The 14,751-nt window shown below is 43.9% G+C and overlaps 1 protein-coding gene across 1 annotated transcript; it reads left to right on the top strand.

Annotated features, from left to right (window-relative positions):
- Positions 1-1,068: 1,068 nt before the first annotated feature.
- Positions 1,069-14,423, top strand: LOC306737494 (zinc finger protein 106-like; the record flags this gene model as incomplete). Its single annotated transcript, XM_079219227.1, has 21 exons — positions 1,069-1,122; positions 1,542-1,603; positions 2,930-3,124; positions 3,761-5,245; positions 5,887-6,030; positions 6,116-6,575; positions 7,078-7,147; positions 7,349-7,473; positions 7,927-7,987; positions 8,178-8,982; positions 9,462-9,511; positions 10,321-10,466; positions 10,553-10,687; positions 11,143-11,259; positions 11,519-11,710; positions 12,186-12,248; positions 12,400-12,519; positions 12,646-12,717; positions 12,990-13,061; positions 13,435-13,581; positions 13,680-14,423. The coding sequence occupies 21 exons, from the start codon at positions 1,069-1,071 to the stop codon at positions 13,734-13,736; spliced, it is 4,632 nt and encodes a 1,543-aa protein (XP_079075353.1). The 3' UTR covers positions 13,737-14,423.
- Between the last annotated feature and the right edge of the window lie 328 nt (positions 14,424-14,751).

The raw sequence follows: 14,751 nt of genomic DNA, 5'->3' as shown, positions 1-14,751 counted from the left end.
AGGAGTTCCGGCGTGGTACGCTTGAGTCGTGTTGTAGGCTTCCCCTTAGACTAGGGTCCCCCAAGGACTCTAGAGGGAGCCTACCGCTCCATAACTAACGTTATCGCTCTTACTTTACAGTTAATGTTAATTATGTTAGAATAAACACTGATTGTATGTCTGCTGAGCTTCTGGTTCACTTTGAGACACAGTTTCTATGGAAACGCGAATAGCTGAACTCTCAGAATGGAGAAGCTAGCTAGCTAAGCTAATGCTAACAACAACAGTAGCTAGTTGAAGTTCAGGTAACGTTAGTTTTTAACTGTTAGAACAGGAAATTATTTTACTTCTTCCTGAACCAAAATCTGCTGGCTATACACATTGTTCTTTTTCTATTTTAATATTTCACAGCCCAAAACCTCAACAATTAGAGATGGCACGGATGTTTTTTTATTGTTGTGTTTTTGTCATGGTTTTGTTTTGGACGGTACTAAAGCTGTTATAAAGACAACATATTTATCCCAAAATCTATAAACCAGTAGCATGTTAGAACAGAAAAAGGTCCCCACATGATCAGTTGCTTCTTCTTGAGAAGGCCACGTTAGAAGCACCTAATAACCACAGGCCTATATCTTCACCAGCCTTTGACCTTAAGGTGGCGTTAGTTTCTAGCACTGTTTGTGAACATTCAACAAGTTCAGACATAGCTCTGATGCTGCCTCCGGGCCACAGAGTTGCTATGTCAGCAGACTGGAATTAGACCAGTGTCCAGGTTGAACTCTGTGCTGACATTCGGGCTGCGGTACCGGGGCATGTCGTTGAATAGTTAGGTGTGGTTGTTTAGAGAAAATGAGCCTTGAGCTCCCTCCGTTGTGTTGGTTTGATAAGTCTGAGTTGTTGCAGAGCGCTCACAGAATTATTTTTGATCGTCACAATGTCCAACTACAGTTTAGCCACACTCACCACACATTATATTTATAATTCAGGGTGTTTTGTGGCTTTGTCCAAGTAAGCTGTGATTGATGAGACCCTTTATGTACTCAATTCTCTCCATTGACACTAATGATCTGATTTCTACTTGTGTTCAAGATGGCGAAAAACAGAGAGTGCATCCTTTGTGAGACAATCCACTCCTCCAAGCAGGTAATTCACCATCAAACTCTGATATACGCTATCAATGTGTAAATACTGTATTATTTCATGTGAGACATTTAGGAGCTACAGCTACATTGACACTGGAGTTACACAATTTATTTCACAAAATGAATATCAAGGGGTTTAAAATATAATCAATTCAGCATTATTGAATATAGGTTTTGTTGGGACTGTTTGTGTTTACGTATTTTTATGCAAATTTATTATACCAGTTTTTAAAGGAACATTTCATCCTTTGGTTTCTTAAAAAAAAGTCCCCAAATCCAATGCCAGGACATGGAAATTCCTCTTCTTGGGGATCAATAACATTTGATCTACCACCGAGCTAAACAAGGGAACTTGCTGGAAACGGACAAGTTTAATGGTTGCCGAAAAGAAACCCTTTTTTTTCCACTGTTTATCCGCAGGAGGTGGATGAGCACATGAGAAGTATGCTGCATCACCGTGAGCTGGAGATGCTTAAAGGCCGGTGAGTTGTTGTAACGTGACTCAAATTTTCACAGATTTCTTTTTGGAAATTAGTAATATCAAAACATTTAGTTTCCAAATAATCACGGATTACTACGGGATCTAGGAGAACTTTTACTGTCATGATTTTCGTCGAAGTATGTGGCCTGTCGCTGAGAGGGGAGAATCTGGAGCGGAGAAAATACTTTGTTGAGGGGACGGAGTTGTTGCTAAGTTACTGGGATTTCATATAAACATTGATGTGCAAGGATGGCATCTTTTTAAACTTGATGGTAAGGTACATTTGTATAAAGAAAAAACTAAGAAGAAATGATATGAACAGTATGCAGCAAGTCCAACGAATTATGAAAGAGAAGGTATAGTTTCAGGTATAGAGTGCATGGTGATTTATTTTAGAGAACTGTCTCTCCAGAAATGGGGGGCCTGAAGCTTAACTTTAGCTACAGCTTGATGCAGCTCTGAGCGACGACCATGCGGACTTACACATTGCAACTCCAGCAGAGGAATTCATCATTACCAAGTCTGGCTGCACTTCTGCCAGCACTGCAGCTGAGAAATAACGTGTCAAATAAATACAAGTAGACCGATCTCTCTGATAAAGACTTTGCCAGCTGCACGAGAGGTCACAAAATGACGGCATGCCGTGGCACAGGTTTGAAAAAGAGAATTGAGATGGAGCCAGCAAAGTCACGACCCCTATCAGAGTCACAGGATGGCATACTTGGGAGAGGTTTTAAAGTACAGCTGCACGAGGCTCCAGTTACACAGGCTTTGCTCGGGATTGGTCAGCAGGATGCTCAGGCCTGTTCTAATAGCACATGCTGGCCTGGAGGGGGGCTGTTCTCAAGGAGGAGTGTTGAGTGTCAAATACAGACGTCGCCTTCTGTAGAGTGTCAGAGCGCAGTGGACACCATCATGAAAGAGCACTAGGCTGAGGGCACCGTGCCTCTCTCTCCCCTTCCACGCGTCCCGGTGCTGCGCTGCACGGCTGGTTGTGGTAGCTGGACATAAAACAACTAGATGAGCACGCTGCCTGGATCCGGCCTGGCTGCTCCTCCGCTCCTGCGCTCGCTCTGCCGCCTATGGCCTACTGAAGACAAAAAAAAGATCAGGAAGATAAAGATTATAACTTTTGAACAAGAAAAAATTACAAGTTAGCTACCTCCTGATCTGTGACATATAGAGAATTCGGACAAGGTATCTTATAAGGATTGTTGAGTATTCTCCTCTCCTGATTTTATTTTTACTTTAAAGTAACAGAACCAGACTAGATCAGAACAATGCCTGAGGGAACGATTGATCGCCCACTCTCGCCTTCCCTCCCTAGGGACTGCGGACACGAGTGCAGAGTGTGCAAGGTAACGCTGGTGAGCCTGGCTGATTATGCCAGCCATATTTCCAGTCCCAAGCACAAGCAGAATGTGGAGGCCGCCGATCAAAAGCATGCCGGGCACGACCATGACGAGGACTACTTCGACCAGGCCTTGGTGGACCTGATCGAGAAGAGAAAAGAACAGATCAGGTAAGTCATGTAAAAATTAGTCGAAGGATTATTTATTTGCGAAAACATACATTTGTTCAAACACATTTTCTTTTGAGTGCTTTTAATAAACTGTTAATGAAATCATTTTTAGTTTTTTTAGAAGAAAAAAAACATATTTCATATTTGTCAACATGGCATTTGATCACCAGTCCAGAGCCTAAAAGAAATATTGCCATTTAGGCAAATCAATTTCCGTGGGCAATATTTCCATTCCAATTTGTCTTTCCTTGTCTCTTTGTTCATAATGTGTTAAAATTGAACCGTAAATGTAGATGTTAGCTCACAGGTTTGTCTTTTGTGTACATGCGCCATGTATAGTCACATTTTAGCTCCGTGAAGCCTACGAGCCTGTTTTAGCTGCTGCTTCGAGTTGAGCTGCTGCTGGAGTATGAGCGCCCACACAGAGTTCAGACACTCACCTACTGCCCTTTAGAAATGGTAAAACACAACCAAAAACCATCACCTCAACCCTGTGTTGCTCTGAAATCTGGAATCAATTACATATAATTCCTTTGATGTAACATTGTGGTTTTAGAATTGAAACCTCAAATTAGGCAAGTAAAATGTAGTGGAAGATATAAATACATACTGATATCTGTCTTGGGTTTTTTTTAGAAAAGAAAAGGAAACTGCTGCTGTAAAACTGGCAAAGGAAGAAAAGGATCAGAGGACAACGGTGGAGTTTCAGCAGCGGTTAAAAGAATCTAAGGAGCGTTACCAGCTGGAGTGTGCCTGGAAGAAGCAGCAATCACAGGGGTTCAATGGATCCAGCCAACACAAAACCTGGTATGGAGGCAACCAATATAAGGCCTACGCAGGGGATTCACAACCCTGGCAGCACGGCACACAGGGAAAGAGCGCCACCTGGCATGCTCGGGAGCCTCCCAACTTCCAGAAATGGGCATCTGGACAGTTTGCTGGTGGAAACTTGCATTGCCAGGACGGTTTTGGCAACAAGCAGTGGGATCAGGGTTCATTTTTTGGCAATCAACGAAGTCGACTGCCTTGGCTCAGCAACGGAGGCAGCAGTAACGGGGTCTATGGTCGAAACAATATTTCCCAGAACCCACAAAGGAGCCAGCCCCTGAGCTTTCTCGGGCCCTTTCCTACGTATCCATCTCCACCACCCAATGTATTTGTCCGGGCTAATCAGTTTCAAAATACATTCAATGAGCAGGAAGGTCAGCAGGCAGGTCAGCAGGGGAACGGGTTTCAGAATGGTCAGGAGAAAACAGCAGAACCTGACCACAACACTAGTAAGAGTTCTAAGACCTTTGGTAGCAATCCAAAGCTGGACAAAGCCTGTCGCTGGTGCCCCTATCCAGTCACAAAGGGTTTAGAATCTGCACCCCATAAGGACAGCAACCCAAGCTCTTCAGAGCAGTACAACAAAGTCCCCAAACCCCAGACACAAGACAAGGCCCGGGAAACCAGTGTCGTTAACAGACAATCCCGACCTGAACAGAAATCGGGGCAGTTGACCTCGAGTGGACAAAGTGTGGAAGAGAAAGGAAAGCAGAAAAAGAACCCCAAAACCAAATCCAGAGATAGTAGTAACAGCAGCAGTAGTGCTCAGAGAGATGTACCCCAGAACGCCACGTCTGGTCCTTCCAACCAAAAGGCAAATAAGCCATTGCCGCATAAAGATAGGAATATGTCCTCACTTCCTGTTCTCAACAGCGGAGCACAACTCGGCAAGGTGTCCAGTCAAGCGCACGCACAACCAAAATCAACTGCAAAGCAGAGCGGAGTCAGTTCTCAGGCTACACTCGTTGGGCCCCTTCAGTCCAGGCAAGAACGGCAGCTTCCAGAAACGCTCAAGAAAGCCAGACAGACTGTGTTGGAAAAGAGGGGCTCCTTGGAAAGCTCTAAAAACAACAGGATGGAAGAGCAGAGCTCAGAGAGTGACACCTCCAGGAGTGGCGAGGCTCAGATGGTGTCGGGTTCAAACGCATCAAGTCTATTGAAACGTTACCTGACCAAACACATTGGCTCCAAGAGCAAACCCGGTGGCCACAAGCCCAACCTGAACATTGCCAGACAGGTAAGAAGCGTGAGCGAGTCGCGGAGAAGGGACACAGAAAAGGACTCTGGACTAGGGTTGGCCGGTATTTTGTAAGATTCTGGCGGTTTCACGGTATATCACGGTATTTTTTTCCAAATAAACACATTAATTTATTGACGTCGAAAAGGACCGTCACCGCCATCGTTATTCACCACTCGCGCGCAACTGGCCAGCAGCTGTTCTGATTGGTACATAGGGTGCTAGCCTGGAGGGATTTAGGACCCAGGGGAATCCCTTGATACTAGTGGCGCATGCGCGGCCGTAACAACTATCGTCATTATTCAACCGGCAGCAACATTTAATGTTTACAGTCACAGATACGTGTACAGCGGTCTGAGCTACTTACGTCTCACGGATAGAAGTTGACTCAGGGTGTGCAAGACATGACATAGCCAAAAGGCATGATGGGTAAAGCCCGCCCACTGTGCTGCACAGGAAAAGACTTCTTCCTTCACAAGAAAAGTCTTCCTGTGTGGGCGGTGCCATTTACCCAGCATGCCTTTTGGCGATGTCATTTTTTGCACACCCTGAGTCAAGTGAGTTAACATGAGACGTAAGTAGCTTGGTCCGCTTGCTTCTTCAGCTTCAAGCTGTGAACATTAAATGTTGTTGCCTGCCAAACAGCAGTGATCAGTATGACGGTATGTGAAAAATTCATACCGTAGGGACAACTCAGACCGGTATACGCGCAGCCCTACTCTGGACTCAAATCAACTGTGCGGCAGCTCCTCAGCTCCTCTGGGTCACGACCTAATGTGAACTGGGATCAGGTGTATCGGGAGGTCAGGAAGAAGCAAGACAGAGGGAAAGGCATGCCAAGGTGAATGTTTGATCTTACCTTTAGTACCTTCTTTTAAATTCTTTTTGGTTTCAGTTACTCATGTCATGTCCTCTTTGTCCTCCAGGTTTGGCATCGAGATAGTGTCGATCGACCAGGGGGACCAGAGCCAGGAGGAAGACGCCATTCCCCTGCTTGAGGGCTTCCAGTGGGAGTTGGTGGACATCCCCACCTCACGAAAACGCTCCTTATCAGAGAGCAGCATCGCCCCGGGCTCCACTCACTCCCTGTTTACATCCCTCATTTCAAACGAAACAGAAAAAAGAGAAGTCCTCGGTTCAGAGAAGCAGGGATTCTTCGTTTCTCCAAATCCCATATTCGCTCAAGGGAAGGAAGACAGTCAGCGTCAGCAGGAGGTGGAGCAGATGCTTGACCAGTTTGAGGCCAAAGCACAGAAGAAGACGGACAAGCTAACGTCTGCGACGATGAAGGCCCTCCAGCGGTCGGATTCAGTGCTCGGGGACAGCAGTTCGGGGACGGAGCTATGCGACGGCCAGGGAACAGGAAAGAGGCGAAGAGCAGCTAGGGTTAGTAAAGGAAACGGTGTTAAAGGGGAACTAGTTTACAGGTCTCGGGGAGTACAGCGGCACGTGTAAAAAACACAGTTATATGCAGAAGAAGCTGTGTAAAGTCCTGATTAAGGTCCTCAAGACTGATAAATTGGAAATTACAAATATCTCTTGGTGCAGAGTTAGAAAGAAATGAGACCTCTGTGACCCACTACTCCTCTCTGCTTGAGGCTCGAGGCTTTATTAGCTGCTGCTAGTGTAACCTCTAAATATCATACCAATTGCATTGTGGGTAATGTATGCACATGGTTTTGAAAAGGGGGTTGAATGTGTTGGCTAAAAAAAACAATATCTGATTCTGCTGCAAAACAAACTGACCATGATGAGTCTGACAGCGTTTAAGGAGCGCAATGCTAAAACTGTGGAGTACTCTTTTAAAAAAAAAAAAAAGGTCTGTGTGACTTTTATTTGTGTCTACTTTAATAGTCAAAAATGTGACTCTGTTCTTTCTTCCTCGTAGGACGTTCCAAGTGCCGAGGCGTCTTGCTTGGAGCACAATAACAAAAGAAAGAAAGTAAAATCTAAAAAAGGTATGTATGTGTGAGTTATGTTTGATTATTGAAGTATATGTTTTTGTTTATAGTATACTGTCTCAGCTAATGCAATTCAAGGATTTTGGTGGAATAATTTGACTTACCTTCAATCTAAATATATTTGTAAGATCACAAAGGTGATTCTAAATGCTGAGTAGTGCCGATCTACCGTCGGTTCATAAGTGTGTTTTGGTGCAGAGCGTTTACAGATCGACCAGCTGCTGGCTGTGTCTCTGCGGGAGGAGGAGCTGAGTCGCTCCCTGCAGACTGTTGATGCCAGCATGTTCCAGGCCCGGACGGCACTGGAGGCCGCCTGCATGGAGGTGCAGCGTCTCATGGTGGTTCAAAAAAAAGACACAACCGTGACTTTTCATTTTGATTCAAGAGCAACTTAGTGTGTTTATACACACTTGGGTTTCAGTTAGCGAGTGTTGGTTCTCTCCTGGAGAGTTACCTAGTTTTTAGGGCCGGCGCAGTTGAAGCAGATGTCCACAGTTTACTGAGCTTAGCGAGTATTTGTTGTCTTGCCAGCCACTTCATCTACTGTTGAGGTAGTGAAGCGTGTCTTAAAGTGTCTGTATGTGCTGTACGGGCAATGTAACTAGATGATGATGATAGTATTTGGTAAATAAGTTTATTAACATGTAGTTCTATAGGTCACTTATTTATCTTACTTTTAGTGCTTCTAGTTTCATGTCATGTTCCTCCAGTAATTAACATATTATATTACAAGCAGAAATATCCACTTCCTGATTGTATGATTTTGTCTCACCCAGGTGACTGGAGAGATGAGTACACTGAGAAGCAAGCGCATTGAGTTACTTCAAGGGATGCAAGGTAAGGACTAAGAAATGCATGCTCTTCACCAGGTAACATCATACAGTACATTTCTGCCAATGTTTTCATGCTATTACGCCGATGGACAGATTGCAGCAGTTATAACCAAAAGGCTATATAATAGTGTTTTTCCTGCCAAAAATGCTCAAAAATATCTGTGCTGATCCATATGCTTCTGAAACTCTTGCAGATCCAGCCCTTAATTTTCAGCCATCTCCTGAAACAAAACAGCCTGAGTCGTACACAGAACATAGTTGGGAGAACTTCAACGACCCTGCAGACTGCAAAGAGAGCTTATCAGGTCTGGTTGAAACAATGGAGAAGGCCATACAGGCATCGAACAACTGTCTCGCCCCTTTGCCCGACTCCAAAACCTCCATAAATCTTCTCCCAGCCAGCAGGAGGAGCTCTGAGGCGGGGAGTGTTGTTGACTGTGCAGCCTCACGTTCCTTTGAGCCCCTCTCTCTCCTCAATCTGCCCGCCTCTCTCTCCGAACTGAGGAGTGGAAAGCGTGTAAGGAAGCTGAAGAAGAGGAAGGTGCTGAAGAAGGCCCAAGGGCCCGAGCAGCCTGAGAGCAGTGACACAGAGATAGATGGCGACGCCTCGAGGCCGAGGTGTCTTCGACCGCACAGGAGACCAAGTGGGAGCTCTGTGGTCAGCACCTCCACTCCGCCTTCAGAAGACAGAGAGGGGGACATGAACATGGAGTTGGGCGAGTTGGGCGAGGAGGCCTCCAGGCGTCTGTTTCCGACCGCCAGGCTTGAGAAAGACAACCCAAAGTCCCCCGAACACGCGGTGGAGCGTCCCCAGATGGCCCCCGCCGAACTGGCGCTGAACTTGGATTCAGAAGAAAGCATGGAGGTCTGTCAGGACGCCCTGGTTCCAGCTTTTCCTCCGGTTCAGGTCCCAGACTCCTCCAGACTAGAGCCACAGAGCCTGGCCTGCAACGAGGTCACCTACACCAGTGACATGGATGCGTGTCGATCCTCCGAGAAGTGAGACTCATTCTTGACCTCTAGAAATGGCCTTAAAAAAACTAAACACTATCTCAACTCAAGGTCCTTTTACTGGCTTCTCCTTGAGCTTTCAACCCTGTCACACTTGACTAACTAATTATCTTGGAAAGCCACTGAGTAAACTCTATCTGCTGATGAGGACAGTTTGATGTGCTCAAAAGCTCCAGAACAAGCAAATAAGCCGACCTTTATTTGACATTGTTATTCTTTTCAATAATAACAAAGTTGCAAAAAGTGAGAAGACGAGTAAAAACATTTTTTTGAATGCAGTAAACTATCAAGGATTTTATAATAATAAAAGAAGACTAAATATAGACATGAGAACTGGGTTTTAGAGGTCATGATAACATTCTGCCAGCTAAAGACCCGTGACGATCTTTTGTACGAGGTCTAATCACACCATCATTTAGGATTAAACCCAAACTAAAACTCATCAATCGCCTCTTCCCTCCACACAGTGACCTGCCGTTTCCCGACACGTCGCCCAAGATAACGAAGATCTCATCGGGTAAGTTCATCTCTGGAGAGTTCTCCATGTTATAAGATACGATAAGATAAGAACAAGTTTGTACGACATGCGGGAGTGAAAACCCAGCAGTAACAGAGAGGGAGGGACATACGGTGTTGTTTAAATATGTGGATAACAGCACGTTTTCAGATGGTCTCGCCTGGACGACATTCATAGTGTTGCACTTGTTTGTTCACATTAAGAGCTGGAAAGAGACGTTCAAACCGGCTTTCTCACCTGCACACAGCTGACGAATCATGCAGGGAATGTCTGCTTTTTTATTTATTTGCTATAAAGGACACTTTGCAGTGATGGTCGCACACCATTACTCCACTGGTAGTATTGTTGTTTGAACACAAAACCAAACATAAAAATCATACCACCCTCTGAGCAGCCAGAATTAGAAATGCCATCCTCCTTGAGCAGGTTAAAAAAAGACTCTGTGGGCCCAAATTACTTTTTATGAGCAAGATATTCATAGAGGTGTTAGTTGACTTTCAGTGACGCTGTATGAGCATGAGTGCAGTGGTGAATAGACACAACCTTCTGAAATGTGTATATTTATCCTGAAACATACCTCTCATTTAAATGTCTATCCAGAAAAATATATGCAAACCTACACCTACGCTTGGAAATTTTATAGAGAATATTTGATTTTAAGTTTAAATCTCTGCATCTGTTTATTTGTAGTGAACAGCTGTCGATGTTGTTCTCATTCAAGCTATGAAGATAATAAGTATAATGTGCTCTATATCTTTGTGTGTGTGTGTGTGTGTGTGTGTGCGCGTGCGCGTGCGCACGGTTCACAGATGCCTCCTCTGACCACGGGCAGGATGATTTGCCCACTGAGGGTGTGTTCGAGGGCCACCAGGAGGCGGTGAACGCCATGCAGATCTACAACGGGCTGCTGTACACGTGCTCAGGAGACCGCACCGTCAAAGCCTTCGACCTGGTGGTGGGTGTCATCAGGGCGTCATTGGTCAGGTTGTTACGTGTGAATGTATCAACCCAACGAACTTGGATTCTTTTTTGCCGTTGAAGAGTCATAAATGTGTCGCCGTGTTTGAGGGTCACAGCTCCAAAGTGAGCTGCCTGTTGGTGTCCGTGTCTCCCAGTCTGCATCATCGCATTTATTCTGGTTCCAGTGACCAGACCATCTGCTGCTACAGTCTCAAGGTACAAACACATTTCTCTTCTTTACGCGGATTAATCACATTAATAAGTGATTATCCATGCAGCACTCATTGAATGTATGGCATTCTCTGTTTGAGCTGGTTGAATTTGTGTGGTCAAAAACACAGGATTTTTGTGTAATGCGTTGATTAATAACTAATTAATAACCAATTAATTTGCTCTATTCTTACACACGTTTGTCTTTATTATTTCGGTTGTTTGTTGATTTGGGCTTTTTATTTTGTATTTTATCAGACCATATATTGTGCCGCCATATTTGTAAAGCAGGTTTTTGTGACTTTACATTGGGAAATGGAAGAAGAGGGCCATTCTTTGCTCTACTTTTATAAAAAAATATATATAATTGGGACCATATTCTGTACAATAGTCACCTTAAAGCAAATCCGTTTCTGTGACGCCGTTAAGTGAATTCAGTCGTCGTTGTTTCCCGTCCACAGACACGAGAACTCGAGCAGCAGTTCTCCCTCCCAGACCGAGTCCTCTGCCTCCACAGTCGATGGAAGATTTTATACGCTGGTCTGGCAAACGGCACAGTGGTGACCTTCAACCTCAAGGTGAGAGATGCCGTGTGCACACAACGTAACTGTAAATGTAAAGTCTTCTTAAATGTGACAATTTGCTGCTTCACTTTGTTTGATATGATCGTAAACCTGTTTGTAAGAATGTGTTTAGTTTTGTAATTGAGAAAAAAACTATATATTAATGCATCATCCCAGAAAATGTATTTAGCTCTGTTGGCTGTCTTTTGATTGATAAAAGGTGGAAAAAAGTGACGGTCTACAATGAAGGGGCATTGATTTCTATTTTGTTTAGACCAACAAGCAGATGGATGTGTTCGAGTGCCACGGGCCGCGAGCCGTGAGCTGTCTGGCCTCGTCTCAGGAGGGGGCCCGCAAGATCCTGCTGGTCGGCTCCTACGACAACACCATCAGCGTGAGAGACGCCAAGAGCGGCCTGCTGCTGCGCACGCTGGAGGGTCACACCAAGACCGTGCTCTACATGAAGGTATCTGAGCGTCATCACTGCCGCAGTGTTTTTTTTTTTTTTGACTGAAGACATAACAAGTATTCCAACGCACAGAAAAGACAACACGTTTACACGTTATGTGGTTATAATGTTGTTTTTATGTTGTTTGAAACAGTGCACTTGATAGTGCATGTTAGTTTTTATGTGTTTTACATGTTATGTGTTAGAAATATTTGCGTGTATCTTATTTGGCCACTTGTATCTTGGAAAAGAGATTATCGTGTGTCAATGAGATAAGTCCCTGGTTAAATAAAAGTTTAATAATATAATAAATAAATGTATTTTGCATGGCATATATGAAGTTTTGTTGCCCAAAATAAGTGTATTATCTGGGATAATAATTTAATATATATCCCCTTTTCTCAATTATCTAATGTTTTAAATTGTACAGGGGGCTGAGGATTCATTGTTTTAGTGAGATTTAGTGAGTCATTTCTTTTTCTTTCCCTCCCAGGTGGTCAACGACCAGGTATTTAGTGGCTCCAGTGATCAATGTGTCTACGCACACAACATTCATGTGAGTCAACCCGTTTATCTCTTTTTACACAAAGATTTGATGTTTATGATTCCTTTCTTTTACAATAAAGGCCACAGTGCAGTGGAATCACGAAGTATAATGTCAGAGAACCGTATTAATATACACATTATATTCTGTGCCGCCCATACAGACGGGAGAGCTGGTGCGGGTCTATAAGGGCCACAATCACGCTATCACGGTCGTGTCCATCCTGGGGAAGGTGATGGTGACCGATTGTCTGGACAAACTGGTGCGGGTCTACGATCTACAGGTCAGAATCCAGAAACCGTCTCTGTCTTTATGCAACATTAGCCTTTCATCCACTGTGACTACTGAGCAATTAGCTCATTCGCGTTCACACAGAGAATCTTAGTTCAACCTGTTGTTTTCTCCACAGTCTCACAACCAGCTGCAGATCTATGGTGGACACAAGGACATGGTGATGTGTATGGCTATCTACAAGAACATGGTGAGAGACCTGCTTATTCCAGAGCTATTTGCTTGGAAAAATGTCTAATGAGACACTCATTAGACATCATCAATTCTAATTGTATTCAATTATTTGATTGGCTCTCAAAGTTTTTGTTCTGCCACATGTTTTTGCACGTTTAAATTAGATTTCAACCAGCTGCTGTTTTTCTAAAGCGCATGATATACAATTTTTTTTATTTTTTTTATTTGGAGAACATAAACTTAGAGATCTGATTGTAACCCGTTATTTGTGTTCATTTTGTGTTTCAGATCTACACCGGTTGTTACGACGGCAGCGTGCAGGCCGTCAAGCTGAACCTGATGCAGAACTACCGCTGCTGGGTAAGATGAGGGAGCTGAGAGGTGCAATATGTGGATCAAGAGAGCTTAATCAGATGATGTAATAGTGAGAGATGGCAGATGTCATGTGTCCGGTGTATTTTGGAAGAAATCAAGACAATTCAGCAGAAATCTGCCTCTTTCTGAGGAACTTAACATCAAACCGTGATGCTCATTTTGATTTTTTAGATTGCAAAACATTTTAACAGTACAACAAAATGTTGACCTGTAGTAAGGCCATCTTGTTTGTTCTTATCTTGTTTTCAGAAATATAATCAAAGTGAATACAGAAAAGCAATCTTGTGTTTATTACAGTAGACAAGCTTTAAGATGGACTTCCTGTTCCCAACCTTTTTTGTGTTTCTTGTGTTGACAGTGGTACGGCTGTCCGCTGGTGTTCGGGATGACGGAGCATCTGCAGCAGCACGTGATCAACGACCACACCAGCACCAACTCCCAGGTGCTTAAGTGCCGCTGGAAAAACTGTGACGAGTTTTTGTGTGCACGCAACAGCTCCAAGCAGGTATTTAAAAACAACACCATTTCAATGTCTTTTATAGTACATAGAGGAGTGTGTTTTGGTTTTCAGAGCTTGATTTAGAGGATGTTTCTTTGTTGCAGGGGATGCTGGTGCACATGCAGAAACACGCTGAGGAGGAGACTCAACTGGAGCCTTAAGGGCTGCTGGAGGGGCTTCCCTGCTATCTTTGACCTCCCATATTGGGGGTGAGGATGTTTTTTAGACCCACTTGACTTCGTAGCGCTCCTGTTGAGCCCGACGAGTGGCGTCCGACGACTCCATCCTGTCTGTTCGGTGTTGGAATCCAACCTTAATACAATCACAAAAGGAGGGTTGGTTGGTTGGTTGTGCTGCTGTTGTTGTTTTTTTTACGTTCTACAAAAACACGCCTCTCTCTCTCTCTCTCTCTCTGACCACTGCAGTTCCTCTTTTCACTGACCAAAGTAAGACAAAGAAACACTTGACTTTTGTTTATTGAAGAAACTTCAGCAATGCCGGTATCCGAGGGATTTGTTCCGCTTTTCTGTAATGCAATGTATTATTATTATTATTATTATTATTATTATTATAAACACTGTGTCGTGTCTTAAATGAAGCCAAAGATGGAACTGATTATTCCGCCGATGTTTTAGCTGTCGTCTTTCCTGGATTGTTTCTTTGACAAGACTGTCTTTTTGTGTCGGGGATATATAAACATACAAGAAAAAAAAAGAATGGGATGGGGGGGAAGCAGTAGAGCGTGTTGAACTTCTGTCAAAGATAAATCTTTTTTTTTTACACTTGCAAATGTTTTAGTACAGTAAGTTGAATTGCTCACCGTTTTTATGACATTACCTTGATTATAACATGTGAATTCTCTCAATTCAAAGGTGTGGCTATGTTCTTTGTTACCAATCCACACGGGCCGCATCACACCAGGATGTTTACCTTTCTGTAGGGTGCAGACACACACACACACACACACACACACACACACACACACACACACACACACACACACTCCTATTTAATAGTGTGGTTTGAAAGTGCTGGTGCATTGTGCTGACGTAAAACAGAGATAACATTAGATGCACATTGTAAAAAAGAAAGACTTTCACACATCACCCCTCTACGTTGATCAAAGGTTTTAAATTGCAACGAGGGACACTTGACTGTTCATTGAGGAGTTTTCAG

The sequence above is a fragment of the Taurulus bubalis genome (assembly GCF_910589615.1).
Source record: "Taurulus bubalis genome assembly, chromosome: 6".
NCBI lineage: Eukaryota > Metazoa > Chordata > Actinopteri > Perciformes > Cottidae > Taurulus > Taurulus bubalis.
The sequence above is the reverse complement of the archived record's forward strand: the minus strand, read 5'-3'. Positions and strand labels throughout refer to the sequence as shown.